Here is a 26170-nt window from a genome sequence, read left to right as displayed (position 1 = left end):
AGTTTTACAGCAAATTCTGTGAGAGTGGAGCCCAAGAAATGGAACTCCAAACGCATGCCAGATGGTGAGCAACCTGAGCTCCGCAGGGGTAGTCTGCACCAGTGGCAGTTTCATAAACAACAACCACAAGATGCGTCGGAAATGTCTACGTGCGTGGCCAGTGCAGTCATACTTAACACCTTGGTTGACAGTATCTGCCAGAACTTTGCTGTTTCGTCTGCATGGATGATGCGAGAAGTGATTGTGGTTCCATTAGGAGAAGCGCACTTACAGGGGTGCTGCACAGTGCAGCGTTCAATATATTGAATTTGGTGATGAACGGTAGTTCATTATATGCATACGTAGTGCTATACTTTTTAATGGGATTTCCAAGGGGTTGTTGCAATTTTTAGTTATATGATATAGGCAATGATTCAATATGTCCGGGTTTAATATATTGAGGATTGACAGTATTTCAGTTTCAATTTTCAATTTCAATTTATTATGCAGACATAGAGTATACAAAGTTTCCAGAACTTGTTGGACCCATATCCAAAGGCTAAACACATACTATTTGCATCTGTTTGCACTGGTATGCTCGTCTAGGCACCATTGTACATCCCTGGCCATGCCCTTGTAAAGCCATGCCACATTTTCTGCACGCTTGCCTGCCTTTCCCAAGATAATGTGTGAATGTAAAACATTTATAGACTGGTTATGCCATCTGCACAGAAGTTGGTTAAACAAAAAATGTATCCGCCGTGGTTGTTCAGTGGCTATGGTGTTGGGCTGCTGAGCACGAGGTTGTGGGATCGAATCCCGGCCACGGCGGCCGCATTTCGATGGGGGCGAAATGCGAAAACACCCGTGTACTTAGATTTAGGTGGACGTTAAAGAACCCCACGTGGTCTAAATTTCCGGAGTCCTCCACTACGGCGTGCCTCATAATCAGAAAGTGGTTTTGGCACGTAAAACCCCATAATTTTTTTGTTTAACAAAAAATGGACGGCAGTTTTTATATATATCTATGTACAACAGATGGCGCTACAAAGCTTATTTGTCGGTATTGCTCGTCTCACGAGCAATACCGACAGATAGGGACATGGGACAGTGCACTTCAGCGCTCTGTCCTGTGGCTTTTGCTGTGTCCTGTGTCGCACTGTTTAAAGCTGTTGTCTAGAAGATGTACCAACCAGCCCAAATGAACACGATGTGGAAATTTAAGAGAGCTCTAATTCAGAGCGCTTCTATGTTGATTATGAGTTGTATTCAAATGACAGTGACAGCCACAAAGAGTTCATGTTGCCTCTAGAACACTGATTATTCTTCATTTCTTTTTTAGTTTCAGATGAAAAAAACTTTGCGAAATGCTGAACCCCACACCACCAATAAATTAAATTTGAATTTAAAGCCTGTTATTGTGTTGCTTACAAATCACAATTTTTTCACTTTGGAAAATCTCCAGCACGTAGCGGGTAGAAATGCACGAGAAACCCACAAAGGGTTAAATGCTTGTTAGCTGGGAGTAGCAGTACATGGATGTGTGTGTCTGGCACTTCTCCGTCTTCTTTCATTATTGTTTTGCTTGCAAGATGAAGTTCCAATATTCATACAGTTTCGCTTTAAGAAGAGAAAATATTTTAAACTTGGCAAAATAGACAACATTTGTCATGAAATAATGTCTTACTTCACTTGAAAGTGCATGTTGTCAGACGTCATAATATTGCCAGGCAAGGCTTTTTGTTCTGTCATTACTGTTGGAAGGAAGAAAGGTTTGGTAACATATGTGTGTGGTGTTCTTCAGGTAACAGGGAGCAGTGGATCGGCGCTGAGCCTGTGGCACATCCCAGAGCTGGTGACTCAGTCAAGCAAGACCACTTGGATTGAGGCATTCAAGGATGGCGGAGACTTTCCACGTAATCTTGCCATCCTCAACACATGTGGAACCATGTCCCTTGTTGTATCTACCAATGAAGGGTGCGTGCGAGTGATGAAAAAGTGTAGCAAGGACACTATTTCAGTGCACACGGGAAGGTTGCTAGTGTCTGAAATCTTCATCAGTTAAGATTATTTAAAAAAGTATAGGAGAATAGAGGCCTTTATTATTATTATTATTTTTATTATAATGGTACATATTCATTTAATATTGACATTTCCATGAAATTATGCTTTGAATCTCTCGTGCTTGCCCTAGTTTTCCATGATGCTTGACTTATTTGGAGACATGAAAGTGTTATTTCCTTTACAATTAAGTGCAATGACGTATACTTTTTTTCTGGCATCACCATCTTGACAAAATAGCACTATCTTGTGTTTCACTTGGGCAAGATGCGTGCTGAAATGTGTGGCCAGTTGCACCATTGCTTGGCTGTTCAAGAACAGTAATTTGCAGAGCCCTGTTGTAATTGCTTGTTGTCGATGTTCCCTGCTTCACTGACAGTTCTGTTACTGATAACGTTAGCACTAGATGCTTATTTATTTAGTACTGTCAACTGAATTCTTGGGGTCGCTACAGAGAGGGTAATATTTCAGAAACACTGATATACAATACACTATAGTACGCATAAATTCACTGATACAGAGTGGGCATTCAAGAAAATACTCATAACAAAACACAGAATATCCCATTTTTAAAGCACGTATCTAATGCCTGTTCTAAATCGGCAGCAAATTTTTGGCTACAGGAGTGTCAGGCAAACTATTGCACATTTTTTATATCATCAGGAAAAAAAAAAGAAGCGAAAAGCATCGATACATGGTAAGTAAAGCTGAATGTCTCTGCTGTGGTTTATACCGGCGCATCTTCTTCATGCAAGTTGTAAATACAATGCTTCGTTTAGTCTTGCATGCCCTTTTATGATCCCCCCAAAATTTTTGTTTATGTTTACATCTGCACTCATCCAGTGACTCTAGCAATTTTAACACGGGGACGTATTTAGGGACAAACACTTTGGGCTATACTATCGCCTCGGCCATCAAGCGCACACTGATTGGCTGGTTGAGCAAAACCGGATGAGCTGATTGGGTGGGTGAGCACTACGTCACGCGAAGGCAATAGTATCGCCAAAAGTGATCCTCTGAAATATGACCCATGGCTGTAACAAAGTCTGTGCGTCAGTACTTACAGCATATAAAAATGGCTACCAGTTGCTTTATTTTTTTTTCTATTTTACCGTTGAAACCTTTCTGATGAGTCCATATCACAGTATTACTGGCTATGCAAAAGTTTTAAGTGCTGCTAACTTTACCTCCCATGCACCGTCTTACAGTCTTCTTGTTTGAAAGTGCAGCAGAACCTCGTTCAATCATTCTGAAAAAAAAAAAAAAAAAAAAAGATGCGTGGAAAAATGTATTACAGTCAAACCCATTTATAATGATACCGGTTTTAACAATATATCGGTTATAACAATGAAAAGCTACTGCACCCACAACTTTTGTATATTTTTTATGGGACAATAACCCACTTACTACAATGTCCTCATGCCGCATTATCGGTTATAACAATTAAGTCTGGCTGCTGGGTGTCCGTGCCAAAAGTTAATGGAATGCGAAATCCTCGAAAAGAAGAAAGAAAGAGTGAAATGCAAGCCAATGCACGCCAGCCTTGTGCGCATTTCTCCTGTCGCCCTTCCACCATACCAAACACGAATGGGCTGCACCCATAGCTCCGCGTTGCGCCACCCTCTGAAACATGAACGGGCTGCGCTAACTGTGCTGATAATGCTGCTGATGCTGCTCCCAGGTTAGGGCACCCGACCCAGATTGCTCGCTGAGCCAGGCCATCATAGTTGGTTCTTTATTCTATGGCCTTCATTCAGCACAATTCTGCTAATAGATTAAGTCGCTCATGCTTGTCTTTGTTTGTTGCGACTCACCGCTGAAACGGAATATGGCTGATCCGCCCGCTGATCATTGGCAATGCACGACATTGCCGGTGACAAGGAAGCACACAGCTATAGATTTGGAAATGAAGTGCTTCTAACCGATGAGGCGATCGTCACGAACGTGCTTGCATTGGATAGCGACACTGACGGCCACGACGGCAGCGCTGACACGGTAGGGCAGGCTGTCTCAACATTGTCTCCGCGGGAGGTCCTGTACATGATTCAGTCCTTCATGAGCTTGTTTTCCCGAGGGACCTTCCGCTTACATACGTGGAAGCACCTGGATGCCTTGGAGAAGGATGTTGGCAAGCTTCGCGTTAAGCAAGCAAGGCTGATGGACATGCAGTTTTCTTGTGCAAGCCAGTGGGAAGTACATGGTGAGATACTTGTGGCGATCATGTCCCAGCGTTTATATTGGATTTCTCAAGCTAAGATGCTGCCGCGGCAACCATGCCACATTGCTTTTTAAAAGGCGCCTTTTAGGGGCCACCGAAGTGATGCCTGGACGGAGCTTGTATGTCACTTGCTGCCCATGACCCCTTTTTGCAGTTGTTATAGCAGTGCCATTCTTGAATGCCGACAGCCACAGCTTCTCAACAACCTGCGATCCGAGCGCACAGGAAGCAGAGTAAAGTTAAACGACTCAACACAATCAGAAGCCAAGGAAGGTGGTGGGGAGGAGAACTGGCCTCCCCACCATTATAGTTTTCGCAGAACAGCTATGCCATCCCCCATTTTGATTTTTTTTCATGCAGCCTAGTTATAACAAGTATCAGTTATAACAATGGAATTTTTGTGGCCCTTGAATATTGTTATAAGTGGGTTCGACTGTAACTGGGAAAGCATACAATCCAAAATAACTGAAAAATTTGACAGACTCAACTGTAGTTGACATGTATGTAATGTGAAGCATCGCGGGAATCGTTGTGGCATGAGGCACAAGACGCCGATGCGCATCGAGTTAGTGGGGCAGAGGGCAGCCCAAGACATGTTTTGCTGTTTTCCTGTTGTGTAGTGTTTGAAGAGGTTGATGGGAAACCGAAACGAAATCAAGCTGGCGGGCAACTCCAGATGCCACCTGAGCGAAATCTGACGCTCACATCCCGCCGCCTGCAGCAGCGGACGGCAGTGTGATAAAAAAACGTGCAGTACACTTCCAACTGGACTACGACCCATGCGCTGTAAAACAGATAGGTGAAGATTCTTATTGCAATAGGGTTGGCAACAATAGCTGTGAATGTGCCGTGCGATGACCCGGTAGAAGATTTGCTGATACCAGAATAAGAAACTGAGTGTGCGCCGATCAAAGTCTCCTAAAATGTTGTATGAAACTCCATGGTGCCGGCGTTTTCACCTGAGCCAGATGGGCAAGCATTGCAGGGAAGCTGATGCAGCGGGGGGCTACTATTCTCGATCGTGTGCGCCTCGCGCCTTTTCTTGTTTACATGGGATCTAGGGGCTGGAAAATTTATCGTACGATCGCAGTTCGGCAGTGTCCTGAACATTGGGGCTGAAAGATTGTTTTATAAAAGATTTATGTGTTTGCGTACATGCGGAGCAGCTAAACGTGATTTGCACTGGCGCTCATTTCATGGGGCGGTCGGGAATGAAAGCCGCGCTGTATGTATAAGGTTATACAGTGTGCTCAGTGTGTAGCTCATCAGTTTCATTATGCATTTTAGCACTCGGTATTTATTTACTTATTTGTAAAATACCTTACAATGCCCCTACATGGTGATTGAGTAAGGGGGGAATAGAAACAAGTACATACAATCTAGTAACAATAATAATAAAAAGAAAATACCAGCCAAATGCACAGCCTAAAAGTCAGAGAAGCATATTAGCTACATTAAGCTGCATATGAGTACAATAAAAAGGAACTGTATAAGTTTGTAACAAACCTATAACAGTGCAAGAAAAAGGTAGAAAAAATAACACAGAACAGTGAGTATGATATTAATGGTTAACAAGGGTTAAGCGAGTTCAGTGAGTGCTTGACTTTTCACGGTTAGTTTCCGCAACTATGTTGTCGGGGAGGTTGTTCCAGAGCCGAATGGCACGTGGTGTTGCAGATGAGTTAAATGCTCCTGTTTTACCATAGATGCGCGTGAAGCTATGATGATTGTGTAATCTGTGCGACGTGTGCGATGACGTTTCTAGGTGTAGGTAACATTTGTTAGTGTGGTGGGCGTATTTATTAAATAATGACAAAAGGGCTATGTTGCGACGATTAGGTAGCAGCTGAAGTGAAAGGTGAATCTTTATTTGAGTTACACTAGAACGGTAGTCATAATTCCGGGAAATGAAACGTGCGGCTCTATTTTGGATTGATTTCAGCAAGTTAATTAAGTAATTTTGGTGGGGAGACCAGACTGGAGCGGCGAACTCAAGTCGAGGGCGAACAATGTTTGAAATGCCAGTTTGCGTATAAGTGGAGATGAGTTTCGAAGGTTACGTCGCAGGTAACCCAGTGATCGAGAAGCACTGGCACAGATGGCGATAATGTGAGAAGTCCAGGAGAGGTTTGTTGAAAGATTTACGCCTAGATATTTAAATGATGAGGTCTGAGATAATGGGACATTTTTAATACAGTAGGAATAGTGCAAGTTAGCGTGTTTGTGGGTGAAGGACATCACTTTACATTTTGATGAATTTAGAGTCATTAGCCAGGTGTCACACCAATTAATAATTTGGTTAAGATCATTTTGGAGGATCAGGTGGTCATCAGAGGTGTTAATAGAATGAGATAATGCAGTCGTCAGCGAAAATGCACATGCATGATGATAAGTTATTGGGTATGTCAATAATGTATATCAGAAAGAGTAAGGGGCCAAGAACGCTTCCTTGTGGTACACCGGATGGAACATCTGAAAGGGGCAAGGAGAAGTTGTTAGCGAAAGTAAACTGCTGCCTGTTAGAAAGAAAATTTCAAAGCCAGGATAGAGTTAGTGAATGAAGTGTTAATGATGATAATTTCAAAAACAGGCAACAATGAGCTACGCGGTCAGAAGCTTCAGATAAATGCAGAAAGATGCTGTCAGTTTTTAGGTTTGAGTCCATGTTAAAATGTAAATCTGTCGTAAATTCAAGCAGTTGCGTTTCACACGACAAACCTCTCCTGAAACCATGTTGATTATGAAAAAAGAAGTTGTTCGATTCTAGATGCACATTTACAGCACATGCACGTTAGTGATATTGGTCGGTAGTTCTCAGCTAAGTTTTTGTTAGTTTCCTTGAAGATGGGTATGACTTTGGCTGTTTTCCAACCTTGGGGTATCAGACCTGTCATTAAAGATTGATGAAAAATGTGAAATAAAAACTTGCTAGATACTGAGACTGTATTTTTTAGTAACTTAGAACGAATATTGTCAATACCTGCTGAAGACGAAACTTTCCAGTTATTAATAAGCTGAACAATACCATCAATGGTAATGTCTGTATGTTCCATGTACCGGTAATCTAGGTCTGCAACAGTGGGCAAATTGGTAATACTTTCTTTCGTGAATACGGATGAGAAAAATTTATTCAAAGAACTTGAGCGCACTCACTGTTAGGAATAGGAATGTTGTTTTCTTTATTGTGTAACGAGATGTCATTAGTATTGCATTCAGGAGATAAAATTTGCCAGAACTTTCTGGGATTAGATTTGAGTAGTGAAGGAAGGTCTTGGGAAAAATGTTTATTTTTGGCTACATTGAGAGCAGAGCAGTAAGAACTTAAACAGTTAAGATACCTTTCCCAAGCTGAGGGGGTGCCAGTTCGTTTTGCAGTTCCGTATAAATGTTTCTTTTTGTTTCTGAGTAGATGAAGGGACTTAGTGAACCACGGTTTACTTTTGTCTTCAGTTATTCTGATTAAAGGAATGTTCTGCTCAACCGATGTGCATATTATCTCTGAACATGACCCAGTTATCATGAACAGACCTGGTGTGAAACGAAGGTAGAAATTGATGTTCAAGAAATGATTCTAACTCAATAATGATTATTTCATAATTTCCCTTGTTGTAGTCACGAATTGTCTTTCTTAAGACACCCGTAAATGATAATGGGATAATGATTGATACATTCAGTAATCTGTGGTCACTGAAACCATCCGAGCATGTTACTTGTTCTATAGTTTCCGGGGCGTTAGTTAGTATAAGATCTAAGATGTTAGAGCTACGAGTAGGTTCTTTAATGATCTGGAACAGATTATAATCTAATGTTAGGCTAATGAATTCTGATGAAAAACTGTAGGATGATGACAAGTTTGGCCAATCAATGAGAGGAAGATTAAAGTCGCCAGTAAGGTATATGAACTCGGTTGGACAGAGCTGGGTGGCTTTAGCAATGCTGCTGCGCAGTTCATCAACGAAGCAATGACTGTAATTTGGAGGGCGGTAACAAATGCCTATCAAAACTTTAGCAGAATGGGCAGCGGCATGCGGCCCAAACAATCTCCAGACCTGAAGATGTGTCAATAATGTACGATGCGACAGTCTTTTTAATAGCCAGGAGGATGCCAGCACCTCTTCTATCTGAGCGATCGCAGCGTTAAATATTATAGGTTAGCTTAATGGGAAGAATTTCACGATCGGCTAAGTCAGGGGAAAGCCAGGTTTCGGTGAGAGCAAGAATAGTGAAGTCACAGTCTTCAAGATAAGATGAGACGAGTTCGCATTTCGACATCAGGCTTCTAATATTAGTGAATGATATCGTTAACGATGTCGCAATGCGATGAGTTAGCGGCACTTCACATGTGTCTTGGTCTAGCTATCTGCTGATTTCCACTACTGAACGCTTTGTGGCATCATATGCATAAGATTTGTCATCAATGCGCAGTTGGTCAACTGAAAGTTTGAATGGCTTATTTAGTGTTTTCGTGTGATCGATCAATTGTTTTCTGGCTTGTCGTGTAGAAAATGAAAAGGCCTCTCGAACGTAGAAACCAGAACCTTTTAGTTTGTGCGCAGAAGCCAAGATGCGCCCTTTATCTTTAAAATATGTCAGCTTAGTAATGATAGGTCTGCGCTTTTCATCAGGGAACTTACCTATTCTATGCACTCTGTCAAACTGGGCGCCCGTTACAGTGTTACCAAGTTTCTCTGAGCAGAAAGAAATTATCTTCCGCTCTGATGCAGCCCAGTCTTCTCGAGCATTATCTTCTATGCCAAAGAACAGCAAGTTTGAACGTCTCATTCTATTTTAGTTTTCATCACACCGCGAAATTTTTTCAATCTGCTCAGAAAATTTACTCAATGAATGAGAGCCAGGGTCCGGGCCACCTGGGCATTCAAGTGAAGTCCTCGACTCCACTGCAGAAAGCTTCTCACTCAGCAGCTTTACCTCGCTATCTGCGGCAGACTGCCTATCGTGGGCTGCCTTTAGATCGGCCCGCAAAATCGCACTTGCTTCTTGAAGTCGACGCACCGTTTCTGAAGCAGCTGCATGGTCATTTTTGACGTAGTTTAGTTCCACAACTAAAGCAGCCTGCCCTTCCTCAAGTTTAAGTATTTTTTTCGTAGTAGCCACGTCAGCTGCCTCTAGCCTGCGTATTGTTTCCAATATACAGTCGAACCCGGCTATATCAAACTCGCAAAAAAACGCCTATCAGTTCGATATAGAGCATAATTCGATATAAGCCTGCTGAATAATTGGATGTCATAAAAGCACATACCATTTATTAAATCACTTTATTGATGAAACTAGCTTAGTTTCGCATGAAATAGTCCTCATAAAGGCACATACCATTTATAAAATCACTTTATTGATGAAACTAGCTTAGTTTTGCATGAAAGAGTCCTGCACTTCTTTTTGCTTGGGCAATTTCGCTGCGTGCGACGCACGCATTTCTCCACATTGTCTAAGGAGTCGGGAGCAGCTGAGGCCGCAACCTTCCGCATTCGCGCAGAAGCACCAGACTAGTGCGAGCGCACCAATCACATTGGAGGATGTAGGCAAGGGACCGTCGTTGCTTTCCTCATTGTGCCCACTTTCACTTGTGGTCGGTACGATGTCGGCAATGTAGTTTTCGTTTTCGGGCTCTCCCGTGGTCGCGACACCATCATTTTCACTCACAAACTCGTCCACTGTTGATTCGTCAACAGCTTCCGGAAATTCTGACAGCTCGCTCCAAGTTTCGGCAACACCGGCAACGGCTGCGTCGCATTCATCAGAATTTACAGTAATCACTGAGCACGCAGAAGCCGGCACGGCTGAAGCAATTTCAGATGAACCACTCGTACACGGCCGTGCGTACGCGTCGGGCGCCACGGGCACCGGGGCGAGAGTTTGGCCGCATTAGCCCTAATTTCCCCCTTCAAGATCGTCCTGAGAGTGTTCCTCGGAATCATTCACGCTGCGGGAACACATCCGACTTCTCACCGCGTTTGACCCGATTTATGATTTCGAGCTTCACAGCAAAAGGCAAATTCTGCCGCTTCATCACGGCAACACTGCAGGAGAAGGCCCACGAGGCACACACACAATGGACCAGAAAAGCACCGAGACAACTCGCACTTCCGCCATTTTGCATGACGAGGGCACAAGAGCCTCTGATTGGCTGTCTGAGCAAGCGCTGCGGGCAGGCCAGGACCATTTTTTGCGGGGGGGGTGTCGACGGCTCGTCTGAAGCAGCACGGTCACGGTAGGGAGAGTGGTTGGATGGAGCCGCGCCGTCGGGTTTCCCCGCAACCGCGAGGAAAAGCCAACTTCTGGGGGCACTTTTTCGCCGCTCGACGTTCGATATATCGGGAGTCGCTGCTATTTTTGTTTGATGTAAACGTAATTTTTGCTATATATACTCATTGTAACTATACCGTGCCCAGAAATTGTTCGATATATAGAATAATTCGATGTAAACGGGTTCAATACAGTCGGGTTCAACTGTAGTAGCAAAGGAATCCACCTCTGCCTTGGACATTTGGCCCGGGTTTGGCTCAACATCACCAGAAAGTAGACGCAAAAGTACAGGTGGAGCGGAAAACACATCCCCCGAAAACGCTAGCATTCGTTTAAGTACATCAACGAAATCCGTTGGGCATGACACCTCAAATAAGCAGTAGTTGCTGGTCTTGGAAGACGCAGTGCCCTTCAAATAACTAACCTGCAAAAACAGTGGACATGAGCTGGCCATCCTTGCAATGGTGTCGTGCCCGACTAGGATCGTCGACGGTGGGTGTTTATATCCGGTCCCGCCGGTGGCGGGCTCAGCGGTAGGTGAAGTGACTGAAGGTCCATGTTGCCAGGCGCATGTGCTGATCGTGTCCAGATTTGGCATCATGTTTAAAAATATTGGCCAAACGGGTGGCTGATCCTCGGCGTTCAGCAGGCAGCAATCCCACACCTCGAAGCAGATGAACCATGTAAGGGTAATCCGAAAAAACAGTGGACGTGAGCTGGCCATCCTTGCACTGGTGTCGTGTTGTGGTATTGCTCCCTATTCCTGCATCAGCGTCGATTAATGGGCGAACACCATGTGTTTGACATTCTAAATCTATTTTGCATGTGCACCACGTCGACAAATGACCGACTTGCTTTCATAAAACTTCTTGTTCCCAAATATCCAATGGCAACCACAATCACCGCTCAAATTTACACTCGGGCTACACTATTTCCTGCCCGGCCACACCACACAAAATCAGGCTCTTGCCACCGCAGAACGCAAGCCAAGGATGTAATGTTTCATGTTTAGTCAACCTTAGCGGCCAAATTGTGGTCGTAATTAAACGTTCGGCAAAACCGCAGACCTCTGAAATTGCATTCGTGGCAACGATGTTCAAGACATGACTTGCACAGATCGAGTCCAAAAATTTTAATGAACCATCATTCAGCGCACGAAATATTGGTGGTCATTTTACACTGGTTTTATGGCACCTGTGGTGGAACCATGAATAAGCCTGAATAATCGAGCTCATTCTAAATATTGGTTAACCATGCAGACCTAAAAGCCAGTGAACATTTTTTAACCCTTTGTTGTTTTGAAAAATATCTTAGAGCTTTTTCTTGGCAAGCAATGTGAAATACTCGCAAACGTGCAATGAGCAGTACCACACTTTACATTTATTCTGTGGTATTCTGGTATCTTGACTGAAGGTCGCCGAGAATTGAAAATTACCAGAGGGCACTACGCGAATGGCACTCACTGTACCTCGTTGGGTGTTGTTCATGGTGGCCACTGTAAATATTTCTGGTTCATCATTGTAACCTGCCATGGTTGCTTAGTAGCTATGGTGTTGGGCTGCTAAGCACGAGGTCGCGGGATCAAATCTCGGTCACAGCGGCCACATTTCGATGGGGGCGAAATGCGGAAACACCCATGTACTTAGGTTTAGGTGCACATTAAAGAACCCCAGGTGGTCCAAGTTTCCGGAGTCCCCCATTACGGCGTGCCTCATGATCAGATCGTAGTTTTGGCACATAAAACCCCATAATTTTTGGTTCATTGTGCATGGATACGTTTAATTAGCTTATTTTATAAATTTACCTAATCGATGAGATGTCAATGAAAAGGTTGTAGATGACGCTGACAAATGACATAGCATTTAAAACAATCTTGGATTCGTGAAGACATCTTTAACGAGAAAGAAAGCCAGTGAAATAAACAAAAAGGAACAAAGAAAAAAATGCTGTGACCGTGACAGCGCTTCTGCGCACCAAAGGTTTCATTAATCTTTACGCAAACTTCGTCAAACAGTGGCCCCGGGAATGAACGGCTGCATTTTTTTCTCGCTGCGTCTGCAGTTTTGGGGTGCATTTTCAGTCCCGATCACACGGGAAGTAGTGCGATCTTGTAACGTTTCACTTTCCAAACCGTTACAAGGCCATTACTTAGTTTTGCACTTTAATAATATACACAATGCGCTGATGACGTTTATGCCTGAGAGCACTTGTATTACTGGTGCAGAGACGCGTTCTCACGAGGATTAAAAAAAATATATTCACAGGCTTTTCTTGTTTTTTCTTTTTTTCGGAAGGAAGGACCACACAAGACCTAGGTTGCTGTATACAATATCAGTAATTTCTTGACGTATTCCACAATCTTTAACTTGGCACTTTATTGACTAATTAAGGTAATAAATGTTGTGTCATTAAAATAAAATATTGCTTCCTTGTTCACAATGGAAAAAAAAAAATCTCTTGGCTACCATAACACAAGCCTGTTAGCAGAGAGCTCTTGGTTATTTTTTTCTAGACCACATTTAGTTGGCACATCCAGTATGTAATTTTATGGAGCTTTCTCAGAAACCCATATGGGTTTGTTTGTATGCAGTCATGTGGATGGCAATTATTCCCTGCGATGAATTTTGCTTGTCTTGCAGGCTTCCGCAGAACTGATCTGCCGTAACCTAGTAGTGTTCTTCAAAGTCAAATAAAGAACTCCTTTTCTTCATATACCTGCATTTCATTCATATTGATCTTTACTCGGTTGCTCCAAAACACGTGTTTACTGCTTCAAAATGGACAATTCATGTTCCAAACCTGCTCCAAAGAGCAAAATTTGCTGCTCCTAGAGCTGCTTCAAAGCTTCCTTGGCTGTTTCGATCCCTGCTAATCTCTTATATTTTTTTAAACACCACCTATGCAAGTGCCGTTATTCATTACTATGAAATATTCTGCAATACTCTACATTACTCTACAGCACTGCACATGAACTTAGCAAACCATGTGGACCCCGCAGGGGCGTCTGCGTCAGCAGGCGTTTGGTGTGTTACGACACCACGTATCGGAGCACATGAGGGTTGGCCCCTCCCGCGTCCAACCGTGCGCGGCTTAGCCGTGCCCGGGGAAAAGGGGATCCTGGGGGTTGAGCCGATGCTGAGTGTCAGGACCTTTAAGTCCCCTCGGTGGTGGCAACACACCCCTTTGGCCTCGGCGTCATGTAGACGGCACCCCCGGACTGACCCACCCGGGGGAAATCGGCAGTCGCCGTTTCCTGTCCTCCTCTCCAATCTTCGTCTTTCTCTTTTGCCTTGTTCATCTTTCCTGTCTTCTATTCATTTCTTTTAACTTCCTATTTTCTGGGCGGCAAGGGTTAACCTTGTGTAATATATCCAGTCTTGGGTATATATATATTAGGTTATAGTGGGAACCTACCACTGGCGTACGCAGAATAGAATTTTTCTAATCCTGTGTAGTCCCCAGGTTGGGCTCCGAGGTGGGCGGCGGGCGTTCCTGCCGAATACAGTAATCCTATATATGGCTTCAAATTTCAAAGCTATGAACGTAAATTTTTGGGCCTCGTTTTAGACTCTAAATTAACATTTATCCCCCCACTTGAAATATCTGAAAGCGAAGTGCATGAAGGCAATGAATCTTCTGAAGCTCTTGTCCCGTACATCCTGGGGAAGTGACAGAAAGTGCCTTTTGAGCTTGTATAAAAGTCTGATAAGGTCACGCCTTGATTACGGTGCTATAGTGTATAACTCTGCTACACCTAGTGCCTTGAAGATGCTAGATTCGATTCACCACTTGGGTATCCGTCTTGCTACAGGTGCCTTCAGAACTAGTCCTGTAGAGAGCCTGTATGTTGAATTCAACGAATGGTCACTACATCTACAAAGAGCATATTTATCTTTATCTTACGCCCTGAAAGTTAAATCAGGTATTCAGCATCCATGTCGTTTTACAATTAGCGACTTGTCCACTGCCAGGCTATTCCGTAACCGCCCAGCCACCAGGCCTCCGCTGTCCCTCCGATTGGAAGCACTGTCAGAAGAAACAGGCATCCCTTTTTTAGAGAATGTCCTAATGGCTCCTACTCGGCTTCCACTGCCTTGGGAGTGGCAAACTATCCAATGTGACATCTCATTCTTAAAAATATCGAAACGAGCACCTGAGGCACACATACAATCACATTTTCTTGAACTTAAAGAGAAGTATTCCTGTGCTGAATTTTACACAGATGCTTTGAAGTCTGCTGGTGGTGTTGCTTACGCAGCTCTCTGACCCTCATTTTCCACATCTGGGGCACTAAACCCACACACAAGCATCCTTACAGCGGAAGCATGTGCTATACTCTCGGCTATTAAACACACAAGGCTCACAAACGTCGCTAAGGCTGTTCTCTTCACAGACTCATTAAGTGTAGTGAGAGCCCTAATTAGCCTACGAAAACACAAGAACTCCGTTTTGAATGAGCTATATACCTTGTTGTGCTCTACAAATATGTGCAACCAAGGGATCGTATTATGCTGGGTACCTGGCCGCAGGGGTATAGAAGGCAATGTGGCTGCTGACGAAATGGCTATGCCAGTGAGTTTTAGCGGCAAAGATGGAAATACCCCCCCCCCCCCCATCCCTGCCACAGACCTAAAGCCTGTTCTGCGCCGTAAATTGAGGAATCATTGGCAAGGCGAGTGGGATACACAAGCAATGAATAAGCTTCACATTGTCAAACCAGAACTGGGAGCTGGATAAGTGGAAAAACAGCACGGTACAAGGAAGTACTTCTTTGCCGAATAAGGATAGGCCACACATACGCTACTCACTCTTATCTCTTGACTGGGAGCGATCCTCCAACTTGTATTAAGTGCGGCAATAGTCTCACAGTCATCCATGTTCTTATTCAGTACCCTGCCATAGAAACAGAGAGGAAAAAGTAGTTCCCTGCTGCATATCGCGACAATATACCCCTTCACCCTGCATTTTTCCTTAGCGATGAACCGCTTTTTAATCTGCAAACAGTCTTAGATTTTTTAGCCGGAACCGACACTCTGAAAATCATTTGGCCAGGCAACTTTTAGCACCTGACTGACAGCCCTGCATTAGAGGGCTCTCTTGAAACTCTGGTGTCAGTGTTATGTTTTATTGCATCATGTTTTAACGAAAGCCCATTGCCATAGCCCACATCACTGCCTAGTCACCGCCATTACTTTAGCACCTATATATTCTACGCCACTTACAGCTACAGGTTTTAGGCCCTTTTACAGCCATGTCACATCTACCATGAGGAATTCATTGTGCACGCAATCCATAATACATCGTCAACATTACCACTTGTCATGGCGCTCTTTGGCCAAACCTGGCCCTTGCGCCATAAAACACCACACATCATCAGCAAAGCATGTGGAGGCTCCAATGCCAGTTGAACGCAAATTACACCACATTGCTTGCGCATAAAAGCTGATCAAACACAATTATGAAGTATGTGACCTGACAACCATGTCCTTGTGAGCGTAAAGAATGCAGTAAAAAAAACAAACTAAGTGCCTGCTGCAATGAGTAAAAAATGCTCCCTGTACAATATGAACTTACTTGTTTTCACATTTGCGAAGCTACTGTTTTCCTGCATAGCACGAGCATCACTATGACTAGTATTGATGTCAACAAACCTTCCTAATAATTTTTTTTGTGGGATCTGAGCTACAAAAGCTGGGAAGTAGGAGCCAGGTACATATTTTTTAAATGTCACATTTTTTTTTCTTCCTCTCAGTACATAGTATACTAAAAAAAAGCAAATTATTACTTTCATTTATGTTCCTTGAGGTACTTCTTTGTATTTTCATATAAGAATTCTCAAAAACTGTCTGAGCATTTGTTACTGCTTTACATCTACTGAAGACTACCATGTCTTGAAATAAAACATTAAAACATAGAAGCACCGAAAATGACCACATTTCTAGCGGTAACAAAAGAGATAATCAGGCAGATCAAAAGAAAAGAAAAGAATTTCGGCTGTGAAATAAATTTTGTTTTTTACAGTGCCAGCAGATACAAAATAAAAATTCTACTTTTACGATTTTCCTTTTTTGAAATATCTACTTGAAATTTCTTGAGGGTTGAGGTCTTGAGTGCTTTTCTTATTTGAATGTCTCGTGCGGCCTGATCTGTGTCAAGTGTTGGTTTGCACACAAAACCTTAACTCAAGCTGTGCAGTCAGTTTAGGCTGTGTTGTGCATTTAGAGCTTTATGTTTGCAAGCAAGCTTACGTTGTTCCATTAAGTAAGTGGACACAGACTTGGTAAGTGTTTTCAGGAGCTGTCGGCTGATCGTCCACAGATCTAAACTTTGTTTCACACATGTGGCCATCAGTCTGGCCCATTCACGTAATATCACACCCAATTTTCAATATAGTATATGGGTACAAACACATCAAGTGCAAGCTCCTTGTGATGCTTGCCATCTGCTATTCCTGCTGTCTATACCTAACTAACACCACTTTGTTGGGAGCTGGTGAGCAAAGTTGCAGTTTGGTGCCGAGTCGACAAAGCTGCCTTTTGAGGTGCTGCGTGGGACTCGGTACAGCTGAGGAATCGCTTTGGCAATGAAAGTGAGGGCACAGGCAACAGTGGCGGCAACTTTGTTTGCGACATCACACATGAAGGTCAGTGAAAAAAATTTAGCGACAGTGTGTGACAGCCTATATGTTGGTCGCCGTTATACATTGGTTGTCTGAAGTGAGTGGCTGACTAAGTCTGAATAATAAAGCAGCTTCAAAAAAAAAAATTAGATGGCCAAAAAATCACTCGGTGGCTGCATATGCTGTTTGAAAAGTAGTGGGACTGTCTTCACTGACAGTTTGTTTCTATGCTAAACAGCAAACTGCATGCTGTCCTCTTCAAAGTAATTCCACTGCAGTTTAAAACATATTTTCATCCTTCTCTGCCACCCCTCTATGCACTTCTGGAAGGATTCTTCTCAGATGTTCCGCAGCTCCATCGTTATGGCCACACTTGATGGCCTCAACCTGTTCGAAATGGGTCTCCCTGGTAATCCCCGTCAGCCTGGGGAATAAAAAAAAAAGGTCACAGGGCACAATGTCAGGGAAATAGGGAGGTTGCTAAAAAATGTTGGTGTTCCCCTCGGTCAAGAACTGCTGGATGCTGAGGGCATTGTGACATAGTGCAGTGTCTTGAGGTAGCAGCCACGATTTGTCCTGCCGCAACTCTTGCCTCTCCTCTCCACTGAACGAAGCAAATGCTGCAGGATCTCTTTGTAAACTTGCTGACTCAATATTTGGCCTTGTGGGCAGAACTTACTGTGGACTATGATTTGCTCATTTGAAAATTTATTAGGATGACTCACTTTTGACTTGGAATGCCTTGCTTTCTTCGTCTTCAGGGACAGCAGAGACAGCCAATGACAGCTCTGGTGCTTGGATACTGAGTCACATTCAAAATCGTTGTCTCATCACTACTGCTAGCTCTGCAAAGCAAGCCTAGTTCTGTTTGTGTGATGATGCCCTTGCAAATCTGCATGCCAAGCTCCTTCTGATCACAATTCAGCGGTCGTGGCACCATTTCTTGTGCTGTTTCTTTTGCATGCCCTAATTGTCGGTGACAGTCTTCCCAACATTGTCCTTTAGCATGTCCAGCTGGCTGGCGATCATTTAAACAGTCAGCCGGCAATCAGCATGCAACACCTTTCTTACCCGTTGGACATTACTGTTGGTCCTGCTTGTTGAAGGCCTTCCATTTCTGGAGTCATTTTCCACTTCCTTGCGCCTTATTTTGAACCTCTGGTGGGACTAAAACGTATGTACGCTTGACATGGTGTTATCTCTGTACATTTGCTGAAACATTTGAAGTACTTCTTGTGAAGTTTGTTACCGTTCATAAATTCAAGTCAATTAGTTGAGCCATGTTTGTGGTTTATTCTTCAGTTCTTGCCACTGAACAACATGCAAAAACAAAGGTGTAAATAAATGTGTGCCTTAGGATTGTTACAGAAAGCTGAGATTACAGTTGTACATTACCAAGGCATCATATTAGAGGTGTTGGTTTTACGTAAGCAAAGTTTGGGGGGTGCAAACCTCCTGGCTTACAAAAGAACACAAAGGGTATTTAAAAGAACCCCAAAGGATTACAAATGAATGCAAGCCAGATGTGGCACTTTGCACACGCAAAGGCACCTTTGAGTACCCAAACCCGTTTGCGTATGCAAGATCTATAACTCTCTATTACTTGATTAGATAATAAGCTTATCTCTATTTCGTCCATAGCCCACACAGCAGACCCAGTCCTGTTGCTTTTCAGACAGACCTTATATGCATATGCATGTTCGTGCTCAAGATGTGCACTGTGTGTGCAAGCATACATGTTTGAAATTTACTACTTGCTTGGTTGAGATGGACATCTGAAAATACATTAGAAGGTGCCTTTGTTTGTACACAATACACAAAGAGTGTTGTTGTAAGGTCCAAGTGCAGTAGGAGTTTAGCAATAAAGCTGTGGCTTTTACAAATTTCAGTATGATTCAAAATTGTAAAATGGCGCGAGTACGTAAGTCATGACCACTGCAACTATAAACAGTAACTATGCTGGCTACTGCAGCAAGGAGGCCATCTTATTTTAGGGCACAGTGCGACTTGTAGACAGCCGGTACTTTTCATGAACATACATTCCAGCAAATTGCCTTCGTTTCCCCCTTGCGGCTTTTGCACGCAAGTGTACATGCCCCATCTGCGAAATCGAAAAGATTATGTGTGTCACCGCGAGGGAAGCAAGCACTGGAAGAGGAAGGTGCCTGGAGGTGGAGAAGAAAATCGCATGCCAGTTAAAGCATGGAGGAGCGCACAGCAAAGCAACGCCACCTAGAGGAGAGTCTAGGTGGCATTGAACATAGTGGGAAAGGAGAAAGGGGGTGAAGCATCACAAAGGAGGAGGGTGGGCGGAGGCGCGCTGGGTTGACCTCCTCTGGCAGTTGCTACAGGTTCTGTGTGCACTATGGATGTACCGGGTTTGTCTCGTGATTGAGTGGCTGTGCACTGAGCGAGAAGGACGGAGCAGCAATGCAAGCGGCGGCAGGCCGAGCATGAGTCGACCGACCCCAAAGTCGCCAAACTCCGGGCATGAGCTGAACAAGTCCGGCAAAAGGCGCAGGCTTGGCGTGCCCAGGAGACTCTAGAAAAGAAAGAGGAAAAGGGGAGAATGAATAGGGTGAATAGTACATTACCAAATTGCTTGAAATAATAAAGACCGGGCATTTTATTGCTGTGCCTGACCATCTTTCCTAATGGCACCTTACACTTTATGAAAATCGAAAGACGGACGTAAAACATAGCAAATAAGAAATAAGCCTTAAAAGAATGGCCAGACTTGCACACATTCAAAGCATTTTTATAACACTCTACACGCATTCCGCAAATAGGGAATGGCACCCATACGCTTGTGCGTAACCCGCATTCATGAAATGAAATGTCACTAACTTTTTTGTTCTCCATTTGTGAAAGTAGTTGCTTATACAGCAGCTGCCATTTGTAAAGTCAATCTCCAAAAGTAAACCAGCCTCAGAGTTATTTATTCTTGCTTATTGCAAAGCAAGGGGATTAAATTTGGCAGGTTTGATGCCATGTGGTAACATATAAGGGATTTATTAGCTAGTTACCTGCTTCTAAGTTTATACTCCATGTGATGCCTGCAATTGAAAGGGCTTTCCACATCCACTGCCTTGGCTGTGAGTGGTGCTGGCTAACACTCCCGAGGCTAATCTTGTACACATACACAAATACCCAAGAAAGTGGACAGGAAGATGGCTGGTCACAGTAGTTTAATTGGTAAAGCACCACATGCGGAATGCAGAAGATGTGGGTTTGACTGCCACATGTGGCAAGTTGTCTTTTCCCTTATTATTTCAACATTTTAATTGAACATAATTTCCTCCTATGCTTTTTATGCCTCGTTTTCTTTCTTGGTTGTAATTACCAAAAGATTGAGCCCCTCAGATCACCTTATTTACCTCACCTATTATTTCGCTGTCACTTGCATGTGCAGGCGGCTACTTCGATGGTCCCTGGGTGGACCTGGAGGTGGCAAGCGGGAAGAACTGTTCCGGCGGGACTATCTTGCCTCTTACAGTGTGCTAGCTGTTTCTCCAAGCCGTAGTTACCTTGCCCTTGGAGGAATACGTGGACATGTGGCCATCATTCGATGCGGTATGTTTTCTCTGGATCATGCGCTAAAATTTATTTCTTGTTAAATGGGTGAAGTGTGCAAAGAACTTCGGTGCTCAGTGGATTTTATCATTATCACCATCAGCCTACTTCATGTTCATTGCAAGTAGAAGGCCTCAGCCAGTGCTCTCCAATTACCCCTGTATTGCATCAGCTGACTCCATTCTATGCCTGCAAATCTCATAAGCTTAACATGCCACTGAATCTTGTGCTGTCCTTGACTGCTTTTTCTTTTCTTTGGCCTCTGTTTTGTTACTCTAATAGACCTTATTGGGGGTGAGGACATACTGTGGCGCCACCTGATTTCAGTGACAAAGTCACGTGTAAAGTTGGATAAGGTGCCAGAGCGTCTGGTTTAGCGTTGTCGTGGGCTTTACTTTTTATTTACTGCCACTGATTCTTGGTCCATTGTAGGAATTTTATGCAAGAGCTTTTGTTCTTAGTTTTGATTTTAAGGTTTTATGTGCTGTATGAAAATATGCAGTGTCTCTCCATGCCGATGTGTGCTAGATTTTGCTTTACATACCATTGAAGAAATAGAAACAATGGCAGCTTCTGCAGAAGCTCGACGGTAGGTAAATCTTGGGATGTAAAATTCAAAGGGTGCATATACATGTTCAAAATAACAAGTTCCATTCACAAGTGTGAAGCTGTCAAATACTTGAAGCGACATATATGCCACAGATGCAGTTAGTCATGCGCTTGGAAAGCATCATGACTCGTAAAACAATGGCCTTTACATGGTTTGAACATGTGAAGGGATCCTGTTGTAGACATCTTAAATTTGTTTGTACATTTTATTGTTATTATCATTATTATTATTTTAACTTTCTTGTGGCCAATGTACAGCACCCCTGTATATTATGTTTGTTTCAGTCAGATTGCTACTTTTGACCGTCTAGGTACTGGAAATGTGGCTTAATTATCTGCATAATTTGATAGTGCAAGTCTCTTCCTCACCTAACTTACAGTTATTAGAAATCTCTGTAGCTACTTAGGTTTTATTGCCCTTACAATGCAGAGCCTTCGAGACCAACATGCACTTTAATTAGCTTGTATAAGAAGTGTATCATGTTGCGTAGTCGTGTCTCATTCCCATGCACCCTAATGAATGATAACAGACAATATTGTGCTGTAATTATCTGTTTTTAGCATCAAAATGCCCAAAGAGAACTGAAGAAACAAAGCAAAGCTACGAAGTGAGGCTGGGAGGTGGTCATATTTTTGTTTTGTACTGTAAAATTGACATAATTTGTTCTTATGTTTGCTTCGTGTAGTAGCCAAAGTTGTCTTTGCACTGCTGTTGAAACAAACACAAGAAAACAGTTATTTATTTTTCTTTCACTACAGCAAACATTATCGCCAACTGTAACCAAACTGTATTTTCAACGCTGACAATCTTTCACTATAAGTCAACTTACTCATAACGAAATTCAAAGGAGGGGTCTCTAACCCATTAAGGTTGCTGAAAATACCTCTGACCAGCTTACTTTTGCATAGGCCATCTCTTCTCGCTGTATTCTAAACAAATAAATCTGGCCAAAACAAGAACAAATTCCAGCCTTTGCTGGATATTTTCCTTGATGAGCTTACTAAGAAGGCCCAGAGTAACATTCTTCTGTTTTAATACGACAGTCAGTACCATTTAGTGACAAAGGCAAATGTTTATGAACAATCAAAATAAAATAAACCTTAAAAGTGCCTATCGCCTTGTTCAGGGTCGCAAGTAATGCACTGTAACCACGTTGATGCATCACTGAGAGCGTCCTAAATCAGAGGAGGAAAACAGATTTAACTCAAGTGTCACCACTCTTGCATGAGGCCACAATGACGTGGCAGCGAGCAGCAGAACAAGTCCATGCTAGCGATGATAGACAGAAACAAGGAGTAAAGAATAAGCCGAGAGCATGGCCAGTTGGCCCATGTGCATCAGAGTGAATGATTCTGATATGAAAAGAGGTTGCAACAATCCCAGATGCATTGCGAAGTTTGGCGGATGTCACATGTAATTTCTTACTTTTGTTCAAGGAGCAAATAGCAATGGTTTTTAAGGGCACTGGTTGCTCTCTCTGGCATGACCTTGCTTGGGACGTTTCAAAGGGCAGCAGTGCACTTTGGTGGGAGTGGAGTGGAGTGGTATTTCGGGAGTGATGTTAGGGCCTCTCTTTTAGCAGAGTGCACAACCTGGCACAATGACAAGGCACGTGCCAAGGTTTGTTGAGGCCTTAGATGGAGGTTGCTGTGGCCACAGAACTACGTTTTAACTTTTTTGGTGATATCGCAACTGCACACAGAATAGGAAACCTTTGGGTAGTGACTTCTCTTTGGTATTTTTGCACTCACGATTTCTAACTATCTATAGTTCGATGCAAAAAACTTTTTGAGGTAAGAGGTGAAAAACACATAGATTTGAAACTGTGTCAGAAAAGAATTTCTACTTTACCAATATTTCGAGACATCAGAGTTCGAGTTAATGAGGGTTTACTATAATGTTGTTTTATATGAGTGTACACGCCAACCATGGTAGCTTAAACCTGGCCCTCGTGGCACAGACTTTTTCGCTGAAGTACACACGTCAGAAAAGAAACCAACTTGTCGCAGTATTTTTGCTGCACCGCCCCTCGCGTGACATTATTCTGCAGGAGGACTTGTTGTTGGGGTAGTTGGTGTTTGCTTAATGACATATTGTAGCGCAAAGGTGCAAGTACAAAGAAGACACACAGACACACATCACAGGCACTACTAACAACATTCAGACACTACTACTAACAACTACTAATAAGTTGTTAAAGTTGTTAGTACATTCGAATCTCGATAATTCGAATACGAAGGGTCCAGAAAATTTGTTCAAATTAAAAAAAGTTCGAATTAAAAGAATGACTTGTTTTTGAAATATTCGTGCACCATAGCACGATGCACAAACTGTGCGAGTCATGGAATATCGCGGTGCGCAAGCACACAGCGACTGAGCACCACAAAACTGCCCACGCTGGCGAACGCTCGCTTCCCGATAATGGCAGAAAACGATACTTCAGGAAGTGGGCTAAGCTGGCGCTGGGACGACGGCGCAGAGGGAGATACAAGGGAGTTGAGAGGGAGGGCGGGAGGGAAGCGGATTTGCTTTCCAGCCAGCTTACTGGATGGCGCTCATTACCTCTGCCACCTACTGCCACCGAAGCAGTGGAGTTGCCGAGGCCGGACTGGGCCTTCGCTGCTGCTTCCCTCTGCGTGCTCTCAGGTTTTTATCTTCGTCTGCCGACAAACCGGTGCTGTGTTTAGCTTCTGTGACCTGCGTTTTTAAAGTGTGGAGATGGGTTTGCACAAAGCTCACCCTACGAGTGACGGTCAGGAAAGGGAAAGCCGCTCCTCCACTCCGCAACGCACAAAGACGCTACGGCAGGGTTCGTCGACTCTCCGACACGACGCAGAGAATGCTACAGAGTCAGATTGCCAACAAACGTGGGTTTATTCACCCAAGATACAACACAGTACGACATTCACAGCGCTTACGGGCAAAGGCTCACCGCAAGACCGAACGAGTACGCGTGCCCGCTGCGCTAGGGCTAACCAGGTAGTGGTCCACCAAGCGCGACAACGAGAAGTCGTGGGAGCAAAGGTCCCATGTAACTAACTCGTTTCGGGCCTGTGAGCATCTATTGCGGCGTTGAAGCGCTCAGCGGAAGAGAGCTCGGGTGGAGAGAGCAGCAGGGGGCTGCCACTCGAGAGGCCAATTGGGGTGCGTCTTTGTGACACTTCCTTGCGCGGTGACTCGAGCTGGGGAGAAAGAAGCACGGTTTACATTGGAAATAAGCTCCGGCGCGCTAACCGTATCCGCCATGTTGCCGTTAAGGCGGTGGTTCCCGGAGATCGAGCTAACCACAACGCACAAGCTAGGGGTAGAAGGTGAGTCAGCCTTGCCAAGTGGCAAGGTTGACTCAGCCAAAGTGGGCTAAGCCAACAAGACAAAGTCCAAAAGGGTGTCGCCGTCATCATTCGAACCAGGTCAGGAAGAAGATGCCACGGCAGTCGAAGAGGTGAAGGTATTGCTTCTCTTGATGCGAAGCCATGGTGGGGGCCAGCCTTGGACAAAAAAATTCCACGCACCAGGAAGGGCCCACTGCCAGGAGGAAGAGACGGCAGCCCAGGAAGGACGAGGTGGGGCAGCACCAAGGGTCAGCCAGAAGCGCTTGAGGTCTGCCAAACAGGAGCTGCCAAGGATGCGCGAAGCGTGGCTACCATTTTGCTGCAGCGGCCACAATGAAAGTCACTGGGCTCCCCGGATTGCGTGCTGACAGGAACGACATACCGGAATGGCTGGCAGCCGGGCTAGCAGCAGCAGCCGAAGTAACCACCCTCGGTCGGGGTCTAGCGCTTGACTGGGCATATCAGCCGCAGTGAGTGGCTGCCTAGGCAGCTGGAGGTAAGGCTGGCACAAGTTCGTCGCCCCCCCAAGGTAGAAGTCAGTCACGGCAGCAGGAGCAGGGACAGCTGGCATCGTGGTCAGCAAGACTGGTGGCACAGTGGTGGGACCAGGACCAGACTCAACAACGCTGGGGAAAGGACAGGAAACCCCTCTGGCATAGCCGGCTTGCCAAAAAAAAAGGTGCTGGCCCGGCTGATTGCCCAAAAAGGGTCATTTGCCAGGCTGAGGCTTGGGCAACACATAAAAGGGCATATTAGGCCACAAGGGTCTGTCACCGCTTCTATGTGTGCCCACGCACTGTAACTGCATTTTTCCATTCACCAGCCCAGTTGGAAATGAAGTCTGGCTACCAGCTGGTGGGTGAAAAGCTGTCTAGGTGCATTTCCGCCGGTTGTACCGGTGGCGTGGCTTGGGGCCAGCCATGTCACGGTTTGCCTGTGGTTTGTTGACCGCCTCCACCTCTCCTCAGTCACTGCTTCTGGCAACGAAAGGTTTGAGGTCCAAGATGTGAACTGGACCACCAACTATGTAGTCTCCTTTGAGAGTTAGCCAGCTTGTATACACAAGAAAACCACGGCCAGGCGGCGCTACTGCGCCTCCTGACAGTGCCCCCAATGTGGAAACGTCAAGCAGCGCGGTCGCGCCATGGTGCTGTCTCCGCTTTGTTTACATTGTTTCGTCCGCGCTTTTCTTCGCTGCTTGTGCTCATGGCGCTCCATTTTCGACGGCAGCAGATCGCCTGCTTGCGCAACAGCGATGCAAAGATTGCAGTGCGGTTTCAAGAAGGTTGCCGACGCCGACGGCTTTTTGCGTAGCGGCAACCTCACGAAAGACGAGCGTCTACTTCAGCACGTGTACGGCATTGAACAAATTGTGGACGGTGATGTGACAGTGAAAGCCAAGTGCATGTCACAGGTGTCCAACAAGATTGCGTACGACATCGAGTTAGAGGTATGCACCAGGTTCAGAAATTTAGCCACTTTTATTTCAATTACAACATAAGTCACTCTGGCAG

At 44.4% G+C, this 26170-nt stretch overlaps 1 protein-coding gene across 4 annotated transcripts in view; it reads left to right on the top strand.

The window, feature by feature from the left end:
* Positions 1-26170, top strand: part of LOC126518492 (tRNA (34-2'-O)-methyltransferase regulator WDR6) — a 255301-nt gene that overhangs the window by 116838 nt on the left and 112293 nt on the right. For all 4 annotated transcript variants that reach the window (XR_007596414.3, XM_055064865.2, XM_050168279.3 and 1 more), the window contains exons 9-10: positions 1784-1956; positions 20554-20714. Coding sequence is in view for 3 of the 4 variants with exons in the window: in XM_055064865.2 (XP_054920840.1) it covers positions 1784-1956; positions 20554-20714 (334 nt within the window). In the remaining variant the exon portion in view is untranslated. The remainder of the gene's footprint in view (positions 1-1783; positions 1957-20553; positions 20715-26170) is intronic.

Source organism: Dermacentor andersoni, chromosome 1, assembly GCF_023375885.2.
Source record: "Dermacentor andersoni chromosome 1, qqDerAnde1_hic_scaffold, whole genome shotgun sequence".
NCBI classification, from domain to species: domain Eukaryota; kingdom Metazoa; phylum Arthropoda; class Arachnida; order Ixodida; family Ixodidae; genus Dermacentor; species Dermacentor andersoni.
The sequence above is the reverse complement of the archived record's forward strand: the minus strand, read 5'-3'. Positions and strand labels throughout refer to the sequence as shown.